The sequence below is a fragment of the Bombina bombina genome, chromosome 3, assembly GCF_027579735.1.
Source record: "Bombina bombina isolate aBomBom1 chromosome 3, aBomBom1.pri, whole genome shotgun sequence".
In the NCBI taxonomy this organism is placed as follows: domain Eukaryota; kingdom Metazoa; phylum Chordata; class Amphibia; order Anura; family Bombinatoridae; genus Bombina; species Bombina bombina.
The window spans coordinates 1,056,829,972-1,056,851,068 of NC_069501.1; the positions used below are offsets into that span (position 1 = coordinate 1,056,829,972).

The 21,097-nt window shown below is 43.1% G+C and overlaps 1 protein-coding gene across 1 annotated transcript in view; it reads left to right on the forward strand.

Moving 5' to 3' along the window:
- The window catches only part of LOC128654401 (pleckstrin homology domain-containing family A member 3), a 242,946-nt gene that overhangs the window by 197,719 nt on the left and 24,130 nt on the right, over nt 1-21,097 (forward strand). Inside the window, exons 5-6 of the mRNA XM_053708297.1 lie at nt 5,728-5,898; nt 19,716-19,759. Coding sequence (XP_053564272.1) covers nt 5,728-5,898; nt 19,716-19,759 — 215 coding nt within the window. The remainder of the gene's footprint in view (nt 1-5,727; nt 5,899-19,715; nt 19,760-21,097) is intronic.

A 21,097-nucleotide genomic window follows, 5' to 3' on the forward strand; every position in this document is an offset into this window, starting at 1 on the left:
CATTTTTATTACTGATTAGGATGCATTTTATTAAGCTTTAGTTTTGCTCTGCTTAGTAAAATGCATCTTGAATAAAATCTTTCATTCAGTTCTCACATCCATTCCTTGACTGATTCCTGCCTCCTCCTTTAAAAAACATTTCCAAAATTCACAACTTCCTCACACAGCACAACTAAGATTTGAATCCACTCTGTAGTCAAATCCCATCATGACTGCTGTAACTCTTTCCTCTCTGGTCTCCCTTTAAAATCCATAATGAAACCCTCTGCCACACTGATCATCTTAACACATTGCTCCTCGTCTGCTGCCCTTCTCTTCCAATCCTTCCTTCTAGCCTCCAGAATAAACTTTAAAATCCTGAACCTAACATTCAAAGCACTCAATAACTCTGCACATTTCTCCTACATTGGTGTGTCCGGTCCACGGCTTCATCCTTACTTGTGGGAATATTCTCTTCCCTAACAGGAAATGGCAAAGAGAGCACAGCAAAAGCTGCCCATATAGCTCCCCCTCTGGCTCCGCCCCCCAGTCATTCTCTTTGCCGCTCTGAACAAGTAGCATCTCCACGGGGATGGTAAAGAGTATGTGGTGTTAGTTGTAGTTTTATTTCTTCTATCAAGAGTTTGCAGACTTTTCTGCTCCAGGTATGACTAGTCTCTTTTCTAACAAGACATAGTAATGCTAGAAGACTGTCATTTTCCCTTATGGGATCGGTAAGCCATTTTCTTAGACTCATAACAGAATGAAGGCTTATAAATGGGCTCTATACTGGTTGACACTATTGTGGGCTAAATCGATTGATTTATATAATATTTATATGACTTTTGGAGTGTTTTGTGACTTTGAAACACTTTTGGGAATGTTTTTATTACGCCTGGCAGTTGTTTAGACACCTAATCTAGTCAGGAAGGCCCCTTCACTCTGGTATGCAGAGGGAGGAGGACTCATTTTCGCGCCTCAGTTGCGCAGTTACTTCTGGAAGCAGTGCATGCAGGTTCATGTAAGAGGGTCCTGTGGCCATAAAAACGATTTCAAGAAGGCTTATTTCTGTGGTGAATAACCCCCAAGGAAGGTAAAAGCCGCAGCAAAGGCTGTGGCAGGGACTATAGTGGGTTTAAACTGGTAAATTGAACAATTAGCTCCGGTTTGTGCAATACTTTCAAAGCATTAAGACACTAGGGTGCAAATTTTGTAAAGATCGGATATTTCCTTCATAGTTTTTCAAACATTCAGAAATAAAGTGTACTCTTTTTATTATTTAAAGAGACAGTAACGGTTTTGATTAAAAACGGTTTTATTGCATTAATAGCCTGCCAAAGTCTGTCTAACATGTCTATACCTTCAGATAGCATATGTTCTGTGTGTATGGAGGCCAAGGTGGTTCCCCCCTTTAAATGTATGTGAAAATTGTGCCATGGCGTCCAAACAAAGTAAGGACAGTACTGTCACATTTAATAAGGTTGCCCAAGATGATTCTTCAAATGAAGGTAGTGGGGATAGTTCATCATCCTCTCCTTCTGTGTCAACACCAGTTTTGCCCGCGCAGGCGACACCTAGTACATCTAGCGCGCCAATGCTTGTTACTTTGCAGCAATTAACTGCAGTAATGGATAATTCTATAGCAAATCTTTTATCCAAACTGCCAGCATTTCCCAGAAAGCGTGATTGCTCAGTTTTAAATACAGAGGATGAGCAAGTGGGCGCTGACGATAATTTATCTGTTATTCCCTCACACCAGTCTGAATTGGCAGTGAGGGAGGGTCTGTCTGAGGGAGAAATTTCTGATTCAGGAAAAGTTTCTCAGCAGGCAGAACCTGATATCGTGGCATTTAAATTTAAGTTAGAACATCTCCGCGCCCTAACTACTCTTGATGATTGTGACTCTTTGGTGATTCCAGAGAAATTGTGCAAAATGGACAAATTCTTAGAGGTCCCTGTGCACGCTGATGCCTTTCCGATACCCAAGAGGGTGGCGGACATAGTGACCAAGGAGTGGGAGAAGCCAGGTATACCTTTTGTCCCACCTCCTATATTTAAGAAAATGTTCCCCATTGTCGACCCCAGAAGGGACGCATGGCAAACAGTCCCTAAGGTTGAGGGGGCAGTTTCTACGTTGGCCAAGCGCACGACTATTCCCATTGAGGACAGTTGTGCTTTCAAAGATCCTATGGATAAAAAATTGGAAGGATTGCTTAAAAAGATATTTGTTCAGCAAGGTTTCCTTCTCCAACCAATTTCGTGCATTATTCCTGTCACAACGGCGGCGTCTTTTTGGTTCGAGGAACTAGAAAATCCGCGCCATAAGGAGACTCCATATGAGGAAGTCATGGACAGAATTCACGCACTAAAGTTGGCTAATTCCTTTATTTTAGATGCCGCTTTTCAATTGGCTAAATTAGCGGCGAAAAATTCAGGTTTTGCAATAGTGGCGTGCAGAGCGCTTTGGCTAAAATCTTGGTTGGCGGATGTGTCGTCCAAGACAAAACTGCTTAATATTCCTTTCAAAGGTAAGACCCTTTTCGGGCCAGAATTGAAGGAGATTATTTCAGGCATCACTGGAGGGAAGGGCCATGCCCTCCCACAGGATAGGCCTTTCAAGGCTAAGAACAAATCTAATTTTCGTTCCTTTCGCAATTTCAGGAACGGACCGTCTCCTAACTCTGCAGCCTCTAGACAAGAGGGTAACGCTTCCCAGCCTAAACCAGCATGGAAACCAATGCAAGGCTGGAACAAGGGTAAACAGGCCAAGAAGCCTGCTGCTGCTACCAAGACAGCATGAAGGGGTAGCCCCCGATCCGGGACCGGATCTAGTAGGGGGCAGACTTTCTCTCTTTGCTCAGGCTTGGGCAAGAGATGTTCCGGATCCCTGGGCGCTAGAAATAGTCTCTCAGGGGTATCTTCTAGAGTTCAAGGAACTTCCTCCAAGGGGAAGGTTCCACATGTCTCGCTTATCTTCAGACCAGATAAAGAGACAGGCTTTCTTACATTGCGTAGGAGACCTATTAAAGATGGGAGTGATACACCCAGTTCCAACAGCGGAACAAGGTCTGGGGTTTTACTCAAACCTGTTTGTAGTTCCCAAAAAGAGGGAACTTTCAGGCCAATTCTGGATTTAAAAATTCTAAACAAATTCCTCAGAGTTCCATCGTTCAAAATGGAAACCATTCGAACGATTTTACCAACAATCCAGGAGGGTCAATACATGACTACCATGGACTTAAAGGATGCGTACCTACATATTCCTATCCACAAAGATCATCATCAGTTCCTAAGGTTCGCCTTTCCTCACAAACATTACCAGTTCGTGGCTCTTCCGTTCGGTTTAGCCACTGCTCCTAGAATTTTCACAAAGGTGCTAGGATCCCTACTAGCGGTTCTAAGACAGAGGGGCATTGTGGTGGCACCTTACTTAGACGACATCCTAATCCAAGCGTCGTCCCTTTCCAGATCAAGGGCTCATACAGACATTGTATTAGCCTTTCTCAGGTCTCACGGGTGGAAGGTGAACGTAGAAAAGAGTTCCCTGTCCCAGTCTACAAGGGTTCCCTTTCTGGGAACAATAATAGATTCTGTAGAAATGAAGATCTTTCTGACAGAGGTCAGAAAATTAAAACTTCTAAACGCTTGTCAAGTTCTTCAATCTATTCCTCAGCCTTCCATAGCTCAGTGCATGGAGGTAATAGGACTAATGGTTGCAGCAATGGACGTGGTTCCTTTTGCTCGAATTCATCTAAGACCATTGCAACTGTGCATGCTCAAACAGTGGAATGGGGATTATGCAGACTTGTCTCCCCAGATTCAAGTAGACAAGGTAACCAGAGACTCGCTCCGCTGGTGGTTGACTCAGGATCACCTGTCTCAGGGAATGAGTTTCCGCAGACCAGAGTGGGTCATCGTCACGACCGACGCCAGTCTCTTAGGCTGGGGCGCGGTCTGGGACTCCCTGAAAGCTCAGGGTCTATGGTCTCGGGAAGAGTCCCTTCTCCCGATAAACATTTTGGAACTGAGAGCGATATTCAATGCGCTCCTGGCCTGGCCTCACCTAGCGAAGGCCAGATTCATAAGATTTCAGTCTGACAACATGACGACTGTAGCGTACATCAATCATCAGGGGGGAACAAAGAGTTCCTTGGCGATGACAGAGGTATCCAAGATCATCAAATGGGCGGAGGATCACTCCTGCCACCTATCTGCAATCCACATCCCAGGAGTAGACAACTGGGAGGCGGATTATTTGAGTCGTCAGACTTTCCATCCGGGGGAGTGGGAACTCCACCCGGAGGTCTTTGCCCAGTTAACTCAACTATGGGGCACTCCGGATATGGATCTGATGGCGTCTCGTCAGAACTTCAAAGTTCCTCGATACGGGTCCAGATCCAGGGATCCCAGGGCGACACTAGTGGATGCATTAGTGGCGCCTTGGTCGTTCAATCTAGCTTATGTGTTTCCACCTCTCCTTCCCAGGCTGGTAGCCAGGATCAAACAGGAGAAGGCCTCGGTGATCCTAATAGCTCCTGCGTGGCCACGCAGGACTTGGTATGCAGAACTGGTGAATATGTCATCGGCTCCACCATGGAAGCTACCTTTGAGACAGGATCTTCTAGTACAAGGTCCATTCGAACATCCAAATCTAGTCTCTCTGCAACTGACTGCTTGGAAATTGAACGCTTGATTCTATCTAAGCTTGGGTTTTCAGATTCAGTTATAGATACTCTGGTTCAAGCCAGAAAGCCTGTGACTAGGAAGATTTACCATAAGATATGGCACAAATATATCCGTTTGTGCGAATTAAAATTCTATTTAGAAGCAACAAAGGATTTCAGACAAACATCATCTTTGTTTGTCGTTTATTCTGGTAAGAGGAGAGGGCAGAAGGCTACTGCTACCTCTCTTTCTTTTTGGTTGAAAAGCATCATCCGATTGGCTTATGAGACTGCCAGACGGCAGCCTCCTGAACGAATTACAGCTCACTCTACTAGAGCTGTGGCTTCCACATGGGCCTTCAAGAACGAGGCTTCTGTTGATCAGATCTGTAAGGCAGCGACTTGGTCTTCTCTGCATACTTTTGCCAAATTTTACAAATTCGATACTTATGCTTCTTCGGAGGCTGTTTTTGGGAGAAAGGTGTTGCAAGCTGTGGTGCCTTCCGTTTAGGTTACCTGACTTGTTCCCTCCCTTCATCCGTGTCCTAAAGCTTTGGTATTGGTTCCCACAAGTAAGGATGAAGCCGTGGACCGGACACACCAATGTAGGAGAAAACAGAATTTATGTTTACCTGATAAATTTCTTTCTCCTACGGTGTGTCCGGTCCACGGCCCGCCCTGGCTTTTAGTCAGGTTTAAAAATTTTTGTTTCTGTACACTACAGTCACCACGGCACCCTATAGTTTCTCCTTTTCCTCCTAACCGTCGGTCGAATGACTGGGGGGCGGAGCCAGAGGGGGAGCTATATGGGCAGCTTTTGCTGTGCTCTCTTTGCCATTTCCTGTTAGGGAAGAGAATATTCCCACAAGTAAGGATGAAGCCGTGGACCGGACACACCGTAGGAGAAAGAAATTTATCAGGTAAACATAAATTCTGCTTTCTATATCTCTAGCCTTGCTGTAGATACTCTACCACTTTTCAACACTGCTTGATCCAGACCTACTTCTCTCATCTTCTTGTTACCTTCTCATGTTTACATCTACTTCACCAGCACTATATAAATAAATAATAATTTATCTTTCAGAAATTAAATTCAGCCTGCTCTCTGCTGCACGATATCTGTTCACATATTTATTCTACACTAGAAGAGTGCATGAACCACGTCAGCACCAACATGCACTCAGGTCCACAGCATCCTCCTCTTCCAGTGCTGCCAGCAGATGTGGTTGGAACAAAACTTCCGCAAGCCCGAAAGGTATTCTACACCAAAACTGGAAACGGAGTGCGGTGTTTTAGAAATTCCCTTTGTTTATGTTGTGTGTTGCCAAATGCACTTATTCCTTCATTAGCTTTGAAGTGACATGGAAGCCAAAACTAAACTTTCATGGTTTATGTAAACTGTACAAAAAAAGCAACTAATTTACTTCTGTTATCAAATTAACAAATCCATTATTGAAACTTAGCTCCATTTAGTTTATACTTGGGTGCACGTCTTCAAGGGTCAGTAAAGTCACAATAAAACTTTATCATAAAGATAGTGTGCTATTTCAAACTTTCCAATTTACCTCTATTATAAAATGTGCTTTGATTTCTTGTTTATCTTTGTTCTCATTTATTGAAAAGCATACCTATGTATGCTCAGGAGCAAAAATGCACTTCTGAGAGCTAGCTGGTGATTGGTGGCAATTCATTGGCTTACCTGATGTGCTCAGCTAGCTCCCAGTAGTGCATTGCTAATCCTGAGGCTACGTAGCTTTACTCTTCAACATAGGATGCAAAGGGGACAAAGCAAATTTGATGATAAATGGTAAACTCGAATTTTGTTTAAAATGACATGCTGTTTCTTATACATATAGTGCTCAAGTGCAAGCCAACAAGGCTACCTTAGGATGCTCTTGTGGAAAGAGGTTAAAGGGATATGAAGCCCAAACATTTTTTTCTGTGATTCAGACAGAGCATACAATTTTAAAAAAAAGTTTCCAAATTATCAAATTTGCTTTGTTCCATGGTATTCTTTGTTGAAGACATACCTAGGTAGGCTTCTGGAGCACTAAATGGCAGGAAACAGTGCTACCATCTAGTGCTCTTGCTAATGTATATCATTCTTGCAAAATTGCAACTGATCTTACACCCTTGATTTTCTACATAAAATACCAAGAGAACAAAGAAAATTTGATAATAGAAGTAAATTAGAAGATTGTTTAAATTTGCATGCTCTACTTGAATCATGAAAGAAAATGTGTTGGGTTTGGTCTCCCTTTAAAGGGCCATAATACCCAAATGTTTAAACACTTGAAAGTGATGCAGCATAGCTGTAAAAAGCTGACTAGAAAATATCTCCTGAACATCTCTATGTAAAAAAGAAAGATATTTTACCCCAAAAGTTCCTCAGTAGCCACCTCCCATTGTAAAGGATTTCTAAGCAGCATATAAGTATGTCTGTCCCGGGACAACTGAAGGGATGAGCTTCGTGAACTCTCATATTATTTCACCAATCAGGTAAAGGAAGCTTACTATGAAATCTCATGAGAGTTAAGTCAAATCTCATGAGATCACAGTAAGAGTTCATGAGCTCAGCACTGCGGATGCTGATTGGCTGCTGTTCATTTCTTCATTTTTTTACCTGCAGCTGGGAGCAGGTGAAGTATAACTTTTTACACAGAACTTACTCTGCTGAGCTGAGGAGATTGTGAGGTAAAATATCTTCCTTTTTTACATAGAGATGCTCAGGTGATATTTTCCTGTCAGCTTTTTACAGTTACACTGCATCAGTTTCAAGTGATTTAGCATATGAGTATTATGTCCCTTTAAGTCTCAACAAAAAAATAAAGGTACATTTGCTATCAGAATTAGATTGAATGTATTTATATTGCATGTCCCTTTCAAGTACAGTATTGGTAAAGTATTCTACTTTTGCAGGACAGTGTAGTGTGGTGAGTGGCACTTGTTGGTTCTCAGGTGTTATGTACGTCACCTGTAAGTGAAGATATTGGTACTTTCCTTCCTAAGATAGGGAGAGTCTATGGCTTCATTCCTTACTGTTGGGAAATACAACACCTGGTCACCAGGAGGAGGCAAAGACACCCCAGCCAAAGGCTTAAATATCCCTCCCAATTCCTCATTACCCCAGTCATTCTTTGCCTTTCGTCATGTTAGGAGGTGGCAGAGAAGTGTCAGAAGATTTGGAGAGTCCTGAAAGAGGGTATCTGCCCTTCGAGATAGGACTTGAGTTTTAAGTAGTCATGTCAACCTCTCAGTGAGAGTATTGATGAAAGTTATAATCTGGAGATGCAGGGAAAGTTTTTCTTCAAAACCATCCAGACTGATTGCTTAGGAGCTGTTAGCAGTAGTGTTGACGAGTTTCACTGCCTGCTTTTTCCCACTCAGGTCCATGTCAGGAGCGCTGCTATAAGACTGTCACACTTAAGAGGCTGTGTTCTGTTCCACAGCATGGATCCTGGAGCTAATATTGTTTAATTTTAACACATAAAACGCTATAAGAGGCTCACAGTGTGGCTCCTTTATACCTTGATAGGATCCAAGGTTAAAATCCTCTGAAGGGGGTTTATTGAACAGTTGTGGTTAATTCATCAGTGTATTAATTATTTACATGCTGCTTTGTGTAATTTTTTTTTTCCTATGCTGATAGACTCTGTGTTTTTGGCTGGAACAAACTGGTTTTACTTTTGTTTTTGAAAGTATTGCACAGCTCCTACTACTTGCTGGCACTCCATGTGACCGGGTGTGGTCTATGTTCATTTCCTCCATTCCAGCTGAGACTTGAACCTGGGGAGAGCGTTTCGTCTGTAAACTGTCTGGGTCTAGGAGGTGGTGAGTGCCCCAGCCATTGGGAGTATAAAGGTACTAAAACAGAATTTATGTTTACCTGATAAATTTCTTTCTCCAACGGTGTGTCCGGTCCACGGCGTCATCCTTACTTGTGGGATATTCTCTTCCCCAACAGGAAATGGCAAAGAGCCCAGCAAAGCTGGTCACATGATCCCTCACAGGATCCGCCTACCCCAGTCATTCGACCGACGTTAAGGAGGAATATTTGCATAGGAGAAACCATATGGTACCGTGGTGACTGTAGTTAAAGAAAATAAATTATCAGACCTGATTAAAAAACCAGGGCGGGCCGTGGACCGGACACACCGTTGGAGAAAGAAATTTATCAGGTAAACATAAATTCTGTTTTCTCCAACATAGGTGTGTCCGGTCCACGGCGTCATCCTTACTTGTGGGAACCAATACCAAAGCTTTAGGACACGGATGAAGGGAGGGAGCAAATCAGGTCACCTAAATGGAAGGCACCACGGCTTGCAAAACCTTTCTCCCAAAAATAGCCTCAGAAGAAGCAAAAGTATCAAACTTGTAAAATTTGGTAAAAGTGTGCAGTGAAGACCAAGTCGCTGCCCTACATATCTGATCAACAGAAGCCTCGTTCTTGAAGGCCCATGTGGAAGCCACAGCCCTAGTGGAATGAGCTGTGATTCTTTCGGGAGGCTGCCGTCCGGCAGTCTCGTAAGCCAATCTGATGATGCTTTTAATCCAAAAAGAGAGAGAGGTAGAAGTTGCTTTTTGACCTCTCCTTTTACCTGAATAAACAACAAACAAGGAAGATGTTTGTCTAAAATCCCTTGTAGCATCTAAATAGAATTTTAGAGCGCGAACAACATCCAAATTGTGCAACAAACGTTCCTTCTTTGAAACTGGTTTCGGACACAGAGAAGGTACGATAATCTCCTGGTTAATGTTTTTGTTAGAAACAACTTTTGGAAGAAAACCAGGTTTAGTACGTAAAACCACCTTATCTGCATGGAACACCAGAAAAGGAGGAGAACACTGCAGAGCAGATAGTTCTGAGACTCTTCTAGCAGAAGAAATCGCAACTAAAAACAAAACTTTCCAAGATAATAACTTAATATCAACGGAATGTAAGGGTTCAAACGGAACCCCCTGAAGAACTGAAAGAACTAAATTGAGACTCCAAGGAGGAGTCAAAGGTTTGTAAACAGGCTTGATTCTAACCAGAGCCTGAACAAAGGCTTGAACATCTGGCACAGCTGCCAGCTTTTTGTGAAGTAATACCGACAAGGCAGAAATCTGTCCCTTCAGGGAACTTGCAGATAATCCTTTTTCCAATCCTTCTTGAAGGAAGGATAGAATCCTAGGAATCTTAACCTTGTCCCAAGGGAATCCTTTAGATTCACACCAACAGATATATTTTTTCCAAATTTTGTGGTAAATCTTTCTAGTTACAGGCTTTCTGGCCTGAACAAGAGTATCGATAACAGAATCTGAGAATCCTCGCTTCGATAAAATCAAGCGTTCAATCTCCAAGCAGTCAGCTGGAGTGAAACCAGATTCGGATGTTCGAACGGACCCTGAACAAGAAGGTCTCGTCTCAAAGGTAGCTTCCAAGGTGGAGCCGATGACATATTCACCAGATCTGCATACCAAGTCCTGCGTGGCCACGCAGGAGCTATCAAGATCACCGACGCCCTCTCCTGATTGATCCTGGCTACCAGCCTGGGGATGAGAGGAAATGGCGGGAACACATAAGCTAGTTTGAAGGTCCAAGGTGCTACTAGTGCATCCACTAGAGCCGCCTTGGGATCCCTGGATCTGGCCCCGTAGCAAGGAACTTTGAAGTTCTGACGAGAGGCCATCAGATCCATGTCTGGAATGCCCCACAGGTGAGTGACTTGGGCAAAGATTTCCGGATGGAGTTCCCACTCCCCCGGATGCAATGTCTGACGACTCAGAAAATCCGCTTCCCAATTTTCCACTCCTGGGATGTGGATAGCAGACAGGTGGCAGGAGTGAGACTCCGCCCATAGAATGATTTTGGTCACTTCTTCCATCGCTAGGGAACTCCTTGTTCCCCCCTGATGGTTGATGTACGCAACAGTTGTCATGTTGTCTGATTGAAACCGTATGAACTTGGTCCTCGCTAGCCGAGGCCAGGCCTTGAGAGCATTGAATATCGCTCTCAGTTCCAGAATATTTATCGGTAGAAGAGATTCTTCCCGAGACCAAAGACCCTGAGCTTTCAGGGATCCCCAGACCGCGCCCCAGCCCATCAGACTGGCGTCGGTCGTGACAATGACCCACTCTGGTCTGCGGAACGTCATCCCTTGAGACAGATTGTCCAGGGACAGCCACCAACGGAGTGAGTCTCTGGTCCTCTGATTTACTTGTATCTTCGGAGACAAGTCTGTATAGTCCCCATTCCACTGACTGAGCATGCACAGTTGTAATGGTCTTAGATGAATGCGCGCAAAAGGAACTATGTCCATCGCCGCTACCATCAACCCGATCACTTCCATGCACTGAGCTATGGAAGGAAGAGGAACGGAATGAAGTATCCGACAAGAGTCTAGAAGTTTTGTTTTTCTGGCCTCTGTTAGAAAGATCCTCATTTCTAAGGAGTCTATAATTGTTCCCAAGAAGGGAACCCTTGTTGACGGGGATAGAGAACTCTTTTCCACGTTCACTTTCCAGCCGTGAGATCTGAGAAAGGCCAGGACAATGTCCGTGTGAGCCTTTGCTAGAGGAAGGGACGACGCTTGAATCAGAATGTCGTCCAGGTAAGGTACTACCGCAATGCCCCTTGGTCTTAGCACCGCTAGAAGGGACCCTAGTACCTTTGTGAAAATCCTTGGAGCAGTGGCTAATCCGAAAGGAAGCGCCACGAACTGGTAATGTTTGTCCAGGAATGCAAACCTTAGGAACTGATGATGTTCCTTGTGGATAGGAATATGTAGATACGCATCCTTTAAATCCACCGTGGTCATGAATTGACCCTCCTGGATGGAAGGAAGAATAGTTCGAATGGTTTCCATCTTGAAAGATGGAACCTTGAGAAACTTGTTTAAGATCTTGAGATCTAAGATTGGTCTGAACGTTCCCTCTTTTTTGGGAACTATGAACAGATTGGAGTAGAACCCCATCCCTTGTTCTCTTATTGGAACAGGATGAATCACTCCCAATTTTAACAGGTCTTCTACACAATGTAAGAACGCCTGTCTTTTTATGTGGTCTGAAGACAACTGAGACCTGTGGAACCTCCCCCTTGGGGGAAGTCCCTTGAATTCCAGGAGATAACCCTGGGAGACTATTTCTAGCGCCCAAGGATCCAGAACATCTCTTGCCCAAGCCTGAGCGAAGAGAGAGAGTCTGCCCCCCACCAGATCCGGACCCGGATCGGGGGCCAATATTTCATGCTGTCTTGGTAGCAGTGGCAGGCTTCTTGGCCTGCTTTCCCTTGTTCCAGCCTTGCATTGGTCTCCAAGCTGGCTTGGCTTGAGAAGTATTACCCTCTTGCTTAGAGGACGTAGCACTTTGGGCTGGTCCGTTTTTACGAAAGGGACGAAAATTAGGTCTATTTTTCGCCTTGAAAGGCCGATCCTGAGGAAGGGCGTGGCCCTTACCCCCAGTGATATCCGAGATAATCTCTTTCAAGTCAGGGCCAAACAGCGTTTTCCCCTTGAAAGGAATGTTTAGTAGCTTGTTCTTGGAAGACGCATCAGCCGACCAAGATTTCAACCAAAGCGCCCTGCGCGCCACAATAGCAAACCCAGAATTCTTAGCCGCTAACCTAGCCAATTGCAAAGTGGCGTCTAGGGTGAAAGAATTAGCCAATTTGAGAGCATTGATTCTGTCCATAATCTCCTCATAAGGAGGAGAATCACTATCGAGCGCCTTTATCAGCTCATCAAACCAGAAACATGCGGCTGTAGTGACAGGGACAATGCATGAAATTGGTTGTAGAAGGTAACCCTGCTGAACAAACATCTTTTTAAGCAAACCTTCTAATTTTTTATCCATAGGATCTTTGAAAGCACAACTATCCTCTATGGGTATAGTGGTGCGTTTGTTTAAAGTAGAAACCGCTCCCTCGACCTTGGGGACTGGAAACAATTTTTTAAATATGGGGGGAGGGACGAAAGGAATACCGGGCCTTTCCCATTCTTTATTAACAATGTCCGCCACCCGCTTGGGTATAGGAAAAGCTTCTGGGAGCTCCGGCACCTCTAAGAACTTGTCCATTTTACATAGTTTCTCTGGGATGACCAACTTTTCACAATCATCCAGAGTGGATAATACCTCCTTAAGCAGAATGCGGAGATGTTCCAACTTAAATTTAAATGCAATTACATCAGGTTCAGCCTGTTGAGAAATGTTCCCTGAATCAGTAATTTCTCCCTCAGACAAAACCTCCCTGGCCCCCTCAGATTGGGTTAGGGGCCCTTCAGAGATATTAATATCAGCGTCGTCATGCTCTTCAGTAACTAAAACAGAGCAGCCACGCTTACGCTGACAAGGGTTCATTTTGGCTAAAATGTTTTTGACAGAATTATCCATTACAGCCGTTAATTGTTGCATAGTAAGGAGTATTGGCGCGCTAGATGTACTAGGGGCCTCCTGAGTGGGCAAGACTCGTGTAGACGAAGGAGGGAATGATGCAGTACCATGCTTACTCCCCTCACTTGAGGAATCATCTTGGGCATCATTGTCATTATCACATAAATCACATTTATTTAAATGAACAGGAATTCTGGCTTCCCCACATTCAGAACACAGTCTATCTGGTAGTTCAGACATGTTAAACAGGCATAAACTTGATAATAAAGTACAAAAAACGTTTTAAAATGAAACCGTTACTGTCACTTTAAATTTTAAACTGAACACACTTTATTACTGCAATTGCGAAAAAACATGAAGGAATTGTACAAAATTCACCAAATTTTCACCACAGTGTCTTAAAGCCTTAAAAGTATTGCACACCAAATTTGGAAGCTTTAACCCTTAAAATAACGGAACCGGAGCCGTTTTAACACTTTAACCCCTTTACAGTCCCTGGTATCTGCTTTGCTGAGACCCAACCAAACCCAAAGGGGAATACGATACCAAATGACGCCTTCAGAAAGCCTTTTCTAAGTATCAGAGCTCCTCTCACATGCGACTGCATGCCATGCCTCTCAAAAACAAGTGCGCCACACCGGCGCGAAAATGAGGCTCTGCTTATGCTTTGGGAAAGCCCCAGAGAAATAAGGTGTCTAATACAGTGCCTGCCGATATTATAATATCAATATACCCAGATAAAATGATTCCTCAAGGCTAAATATGTTTTAAAAATGAATCGATTTAGCCCAGAAAAGTCTACAATCTTAATAAGCCCTTATGAAGCCCTTATTTACCATCGTAATAAACATGGCTTACCGGATCCCATAGGGAAAAATGACAGCTTCCAGCATTACATCGTCTTGTTAGAATGTGTCATACCTCAAGCAGCAAGAGACTGCACACTGTTCCCCCAACTGAAGTTAATTGCTCTCAACAGTCCTGTGTGGAACAGCCATGGATTTTAGTTACGGTGCTAAAATCATTTTCCTCATACAAACAGAAATCTTCATCTCTTTTCTGTTTCTGAGTAAATAGTACATACCAGCACTATTTTAAAATAACAAACTCTTGATTGAATAATAAAAACTACAGTTAAACACTAAAAAACTCTAAGCCATCTCCGTGGAGATGTTGCCTGTACAACGGCAAAGAGAATGACTGGGGTAGGCGGAGCCTGGGAGGGATCATGTGACCAGCTTTGCTGGGCTCTTTGCCATTTCCTGTTGGGGAAGAGAATATCCCACAAGTAAGGATGACGCCGTGGACCGGACACACCTATGTTGGAGAAAAATAAGATATATGGGCGCTAATAGTAGACACACAATGGATCCCCTAAAATAAATATAAATATATCTACATGCAGAAAAATAAGAACAAATGTAAAGATATATTGGGCAAGTAAAAAAATTTAGGAATATAATCCTGTTATATCATATACAATCAACAATGTCCACATATAATATGCGTAATTAGAATCAAGAAAAAATGTCATGTATTCTCAGACACTGTTCATTTGTTGTATACGGCCTGTATTAAAAACGGCAAACAAATCGGATCCAGAATATTTAGCCTTTTTAGGGCTCTCTTCCTCCGAAAATTCTTTAGAAATGTTTCACAACGAAAACACAGAAGCTGCTAGCGATCATCACATTCGTAGACACTTTTGCCAGGTGCTGCTTTTCTATCTGTTAACTCTTGGAGTATAAAGGTGCAGTTTTCTATGATAAAAAAAGTTTTTATTTGTGTCCTTCTGTGGGTATACCTGAGCTATGGAGGACTCTGACATGTTAGAAGGTACTCCTTCTGTACTAAATCATACCTGTTTATATTGTGAGGAGGCCGTGGTTTTCCCGCCCACTCAATTATGTTCCACATGCCTTAACACCGTTATAAAGTCTAAGAAGGGAGACAAGCCTGCTAAGTCTCTTAGTCCCTCTGAGACGTCTACTTCTCAGGACTCGGCGTCCCATGAGATTACTACCCTTGCTACATTATCCACTCCACATGCAGTTCCTCATAGCACATCTAATCCTCCATCCGGAGGGGGCCTTCTTCCTGCGGACTTTGCAGCGCAGTTACAAACGGCGGTGTCTGCGGCCCTCAGTGCATTACTTCGCTCTAATAAACGCAAGAGAAAGTTTAAATATAGCTCTCCTGATCCGGAGTCATCTAAATATTTTTCGGATTTAGCTATTATGTTCCATTTATCTGATGATGAGTTAACCTCTGTAGCTTCAGAGGGTGAACTTTCTGGGTTGGAGTCCATGGCATCTAAGCCTCCTGCTGCAGAGGAACCATCCTTTAAAATTTTAAATTGAGCACTTGCGTTTTTTATTAAAGAACGTTCTGTCTATGTTAGAGGTTCCAGAGGCCGCGCTGCCTGAAGAACCTATGTTACCTAAATTAGATAGGGTTTACAAAGACAGGAAAGTTCCTTTGACATTTCCGGTGCCGGTTAAAATGGCGAACATTATTAAGAACGAATGGGAAAGAATTGGTTCTTCCTTTTCCCCCTCGTCTAATTTTAAAAGATTGTTCCCGGTCCCAGACTCTCAATTGGATTTGTGGGGCTCCATTCCTAAGGTGGATGGTGCTTTCTCTACCCTTGCTAAATGTACTACTATACCTCTTGAGGATAGTTCTTCGTTCAGAGAGCCGATGGATAAGAAAATGGAAACCTTTCTGAGAAAGATGTTTCAACATCAGGTATTTTTGTTTCAACCAGTGGCTACAGTTGCCGGAGCGGCTACCTACTGGTGCGACTCTTTGTTGGAGTCTCCCCTCGAGGATATTAAAGACAGAATTAAAGTTCTGAGAATTGCTAATTCTTTGATCTGTGATGCGAACATGCAAAGGCCTCTGGCTTTGTGGTCCTAGCCTGCCGGGCGCTCTGATTGAAGTCTTGGTCTGCAGATATGACTTCTAAGTCCAGACTCCTTTCTCTTCCCTTCAAGGGAAAGATTTTATTTGGGCCTGGAGTCCATTATTTCTACGGTTACCGGAGGCAAGGGTGCCTTTCCTACCGCAAGATAAGAACAAGAAGTCTAAGAGACCACAACCTTCTAATTTTCGTTCCTTTCGTTCTGACAAATCCCAACGACAACAATCCTCCTCCAAGCCCGAGCAACCCAAAAGTACTTGGAAGCCGGCTCAGTCCAAGCAGAATAAGATCCTGGATCGGGCCGTGTAGGGGGCAGACTGTCTCTCTCTTTTTTTTTTTTTTAGACGCCTGGTTCAAGGACATACAGGATCTGTGGGTCCTGGAGGTGGTATCTCAGGGATACAAGATAAGCTTCAATTCTCAACCGCCAAAGGGGTAGATTCCTTCTCTCTAATCTGTCTACCAGACCAGAAAAGAGGGATGCCTTTCTAGGGTGTGTTCGGGATCTATCCTTCCTAGGAGTTGTTGACTCGGTGCCTATCGAAGAAAAAGGTTTGGGGTTTTATTCAAACCTTTTCGGGGTTCTAAAGAAGGAGGGAACTGTCTGCCCAATTCTGAACCTAAAGTGATTATAGTACATTTCTCAGTGTCTCTTCCGGCAAGATGGAGACGATAATGTCCATCTTTCCTTTGATTAAGGAAGGCCAGTTTATGACCACTATAAATCTGAAGGACGCTTACCTTCATATTCCAATCCACAGGGAACACTTTCAGTTCCTGAGGTTTGCATTCCTGGACCAGCACTTCCAGTTCATTGCCCTTCCGTTTGGCCTAGCTACTGCTCCAAGGATCTTTATGAAGGTTCTGGGGGCCGTTGCAGTAGCCCCATACTTGGACGATATTCTGGTGCAAGCACCATCCTTTCGTCTTGCGGAAGAATTCTCGGAGTTCCTTCTCAGTCTTCTTCGATCACATGGATGGAAGATAAACTTGGAAGAGAGTTCTCTTATCCCAAGTACCAGGGTGTAATTCCTGGGTACTATAATAGACTCTATATCCATGAGGATATTTCTAACAGACCAGAGACGGTGCAAGCTAACTTCGGCATGTCTTGCCCTCCGGACCTCCCTCTGTGGCTCAGTGTAAGGAGGTGATTGGTCTCATGGTGTCCTGCATGGACATCATTCCTTTTACCAGGTTCCATCTCGGACCTTTACGATGGTGTATGCTGAGGCAGTGTAACGGCAATCATTCAGATCTGTCTCTCATCCTGGCAGATTGTGACTACGGACGCAAGCCTATCCGGATGGAAAGCTGTTTGTGGTGCCAGGAAGGCACAGGGGTTGAGGACTCAGTAGGAAGCATCTCAGATTCTGGAGTGGGCAGAGACCCACAGCTGTTCGCTGTCAGCGATCCACATTCCGGGTGTGGACAACTGGGAGGCGGATTTTCTCAGCAGGCAATCCTTCCATCCAGGGTAAGATATGCAGCAAGTGGGGGACACCGGAGATAGATCTCATGGCGCCCCATCTCATTACCAAGCTATCCAGGTACGGGTCAAGGGATCCCCAAGCAGATCTAATAGATGCACTAGCAGTGCCCTGGAGGTTCAAACTCGTATCTTTTACCTCCATTACACCTTCTTTCTCGAGTGGTGGCCCGCATCAAGCAGGAGCGGGTATCAGTAATCCTGATTTCTCCATCGTGGCTACGAAGGACGTGGTTCGCGGATCTAGTGGGGATGTCCTCATCGCCTCCGTGGAAGTTACCTTGTCGCAGAGACCTGCTGATGCAAGGTCCATTTGTTCATCAAAATCTAGATTATCTGAGGCTGTCTGTGTGGACATTGAACGCTTAGTCTTAGCCAAGAGATGTTTCTCTGAGAGTGTCGTTGATACTCTTATTCAAGCTCGTAAACCAGTTAGTCGGCGTATCTACCACAAGGTGTGAAGGACCTACTTATTCTGGTGTGAACAGCGTGTTTTTTTCCTAGCACAGAGTTAAGGTTGCCAGAATCTTATCTTTTCTCCAGGATGGGCTGGAGAAGGGCCTTTCTGCTAGTTCCCTGAGAGGACAGATTTCGGCCCTGTTGGTTTTATTGCACAAGAGACTGGTTGAGCTTCCAGAAGTACAGTCCTTTGTTAAGGCTCTGATTTAGGATCAGACCTGTGTTTAAATCTGGGGCTCCTCCTTGGAGCCTAAATCTTGTTCTTCGGGTCTTGCAACAGGTTCAGTTTGGGCCTCTGCATTCCGTTGACATTAAATTGTTATCTTGGAAGGTTCTCTTTTTATTGGCTATTGCCTCTGCGTGCAGAGTTTCTGAGATCTCTGCTTTGCAATGTGAGTCCCCTTATCTGATTTTTTTTTTTTCATGCAGATAAGGCAGTTTTACGTACTTAATTTGGGTTTTCTTCCTAAGGTTGTGTCAGATTGCAACATCAATCAGGAGATTGCGGTTCCTTCCTTGTGTCCTAATCCTCCTTTATTGAAGGAACGCTTACTTCACAATTTGGATGCGGTTCACGCCTTGAAGTTCTACCTTCAGGCTACTAAGGAGTTTAGACAATCTTCCTTTGTTTGTTGTCTATTCAGGGAAGCGTAAGGGGCAGAAGGCTACCTCGACTTCCCTATCTTTTTTGGTTAAGGAGTGTCATCTGCTTAGCTTACGAGACTGCATCCTCCTGAGAGGATAACGGCTCATTCCACTAGAGCAGTGGCTTCCTCTTGAGCCTTTAAGAACGAGGCCTCTATGGATCAGATTTGTAAGACGGCTACTTGGTCCTCCTTACATATTTTTTCATAAATTTACAAGTTTGATATTTTACAAGCAGCTTTCGGGAGAAAAGTTTAGCAGGCTGTGGTACCCTCAAAATTGGGTCCACCTCTTCCTTTTTGTTCCCTTCCATTTTTCATTCAGTGTCCTGGAGTTTATACCATTTATACCCTAATGTTTCTCCTACTTTTCCTTGTTTCCTCGGCAGAATGACTGGGGTAATGAGGAAGTGGAAGAAATATTTAAGCCTTTGGCTGGGGTGTCTTTGCCTCCTCCTGGTGGCCAGGTGTTGTATTTCTCAACAGTAAGGAATGGAATTTATCTGGTAAGCATAAATTATGTTTTTTGTTCCTATGTGGTGGGCTTAATATTTTTCCTTTCCTATGGCATCCTCATTTTTTTTGTAATAGTTTAATGGCATCCCGAAGATTCCATTCATTTTAAAAAGAAATGAGGAGACATTGTAGGCAAAAAGAAACTGTCACATATATTAAAGAGGAGCAATTTGCTGTTCAAATTTAAACTAACAGGATATGAATGTTTGTGCACAATGTATAACTAGGTATTGTTTTTATTGTAAAGTAGTGTTTGTTTTTAAATGTAACAATAGAATTATTTAAAATACCCACATTTTAATGGAACCAACAACGAGCACGTTTCAGTAATGAGGTCATGCAGGTAATGTTCAAGATAATATTATCCGTATGGGGAGTGTTATATAAGGGTTACAATATCCTCCACAGAAACATTTGCCAGACAGATGGCATTATGAAGTAGCTGAGTGGGAGTAGTGTAATACTTTATAATATTATAACATTTTCTGCTATCCAAAGCACAAATTAATTGCATGTTTTAACATAAATGTAATTAAAGATAATAAGCATTATAAGAATTTAATATTAGCCGGGTGATGTGCCCTGGGGATATATAAATACCACACTGAATGTAGGTTTTCTGTTCAGATATTATTATATTGCAGTTTAATATTTTGTTTCTCCTATTTCAGGGAAAAAGTACTGTGAAGCATTCAGTAGCTCCAAAAACACAGAGGTGAGTATATTACACTGCACAATCCTATGTTTTCTTTGTTTTTGGGGTATTTTTATGTTATTTTTCTTTTTATTCACTTGCCATTTAATGCATTTGACGTGTCTAGAACCTAAAGAACCATTAAACACCTTTTGCATTGTGTTAAAAAGTTAGATTGTGCCAAGCTCTCTGGAGAAAACAAAAAGCAAATTCTAAAAACGTAGGTTCTATTCAAAATTCTGCAAATCAAAAAGCACAATTTTTACACAAAAACAAGAGGTGATCAATGTCCCTTTAAGTGAGTCTATGTTACAGAATATTTCTTTCCTAAGATATGGTGAGACAACGGAATCATCAATTACTAGTGGGAATATCCCTCCTGGCCAGCAGGAGGGGGCAAAGAGCACCACAGCAAAGCTGCTATATATGTCACCTCCCTTACCCATAACCTCCAGTCATTCTCTTTGCCTGCGGTGCAAGGAGGAGGTGAAGTTTTGGTGTCTGATCTAAAATCAAGATTTTTTTTATTTTAAAGCAGAGTAGTTTTGCTCTGATCTTTCTAAAGGGTCTAGCCTTAGCCCATGTCAGTCTCTTCAGTAGGGCAATGGTGGCTTTTTAAGCAATTGGGAACTTGAGGGGTACAATCCTCACTGCGTTTTCCCAAAACAGCTCCATGTGAGGGATGGCATCCTCTTAAACCAAGTGAGCTGTCCTGCTGCCGGACAGATTAATATTGAGGTAAGTGCCAGTTTATTTTTCTATGTAACAAGGAAAAATTTGACACTTATTCAGCTGAAACGCTGCAGGGACGTGTTTTATTATTCCTGTCATGGTGCAGGTTTTTATGGCACTGTTAGTGTGAGGAGTTATTTATTTTATTGATGGCTCAGTGAAGATCCGTTTTTTAGTAACAGATTATTTACTTTTTTGGTGGGTTTTATTGTTTGTTTTTAAGCCTGTTTTTCAAGAAAGTTATTTTTTTTTTTTTTTTTAAATGGCTTGTCAGCTGTAGGACCGCCCCTTTTAGGGAGGTTCTGTTTCTGTGATGTCAGAGGGTTTTTTTGGTACTTTTTTAACTTCCTGTAAGAGTGAGGTGCCCATATTTCAGATGGCTCTGCTGTTTAGAAGGCTTCTTGCTGTTTTTGCTTCTCTGGAAATCCGGATTGTAAACGGGATTGCTTTTTTCCTCTGTTTGCTGTGGGTTGCAGGACAGGTAGGACACCTCAGTAATTGTAAAGTTGGCTGGGGTATGTTTTCTTGATTTGGTAAATTTTAAAGAGAACATTTATTTAACGTTTTTTTTTTTGTTCTGTATTATATCCTTTGTTAAAAGATAAAAAATATTTGCTTCTTTTTGTA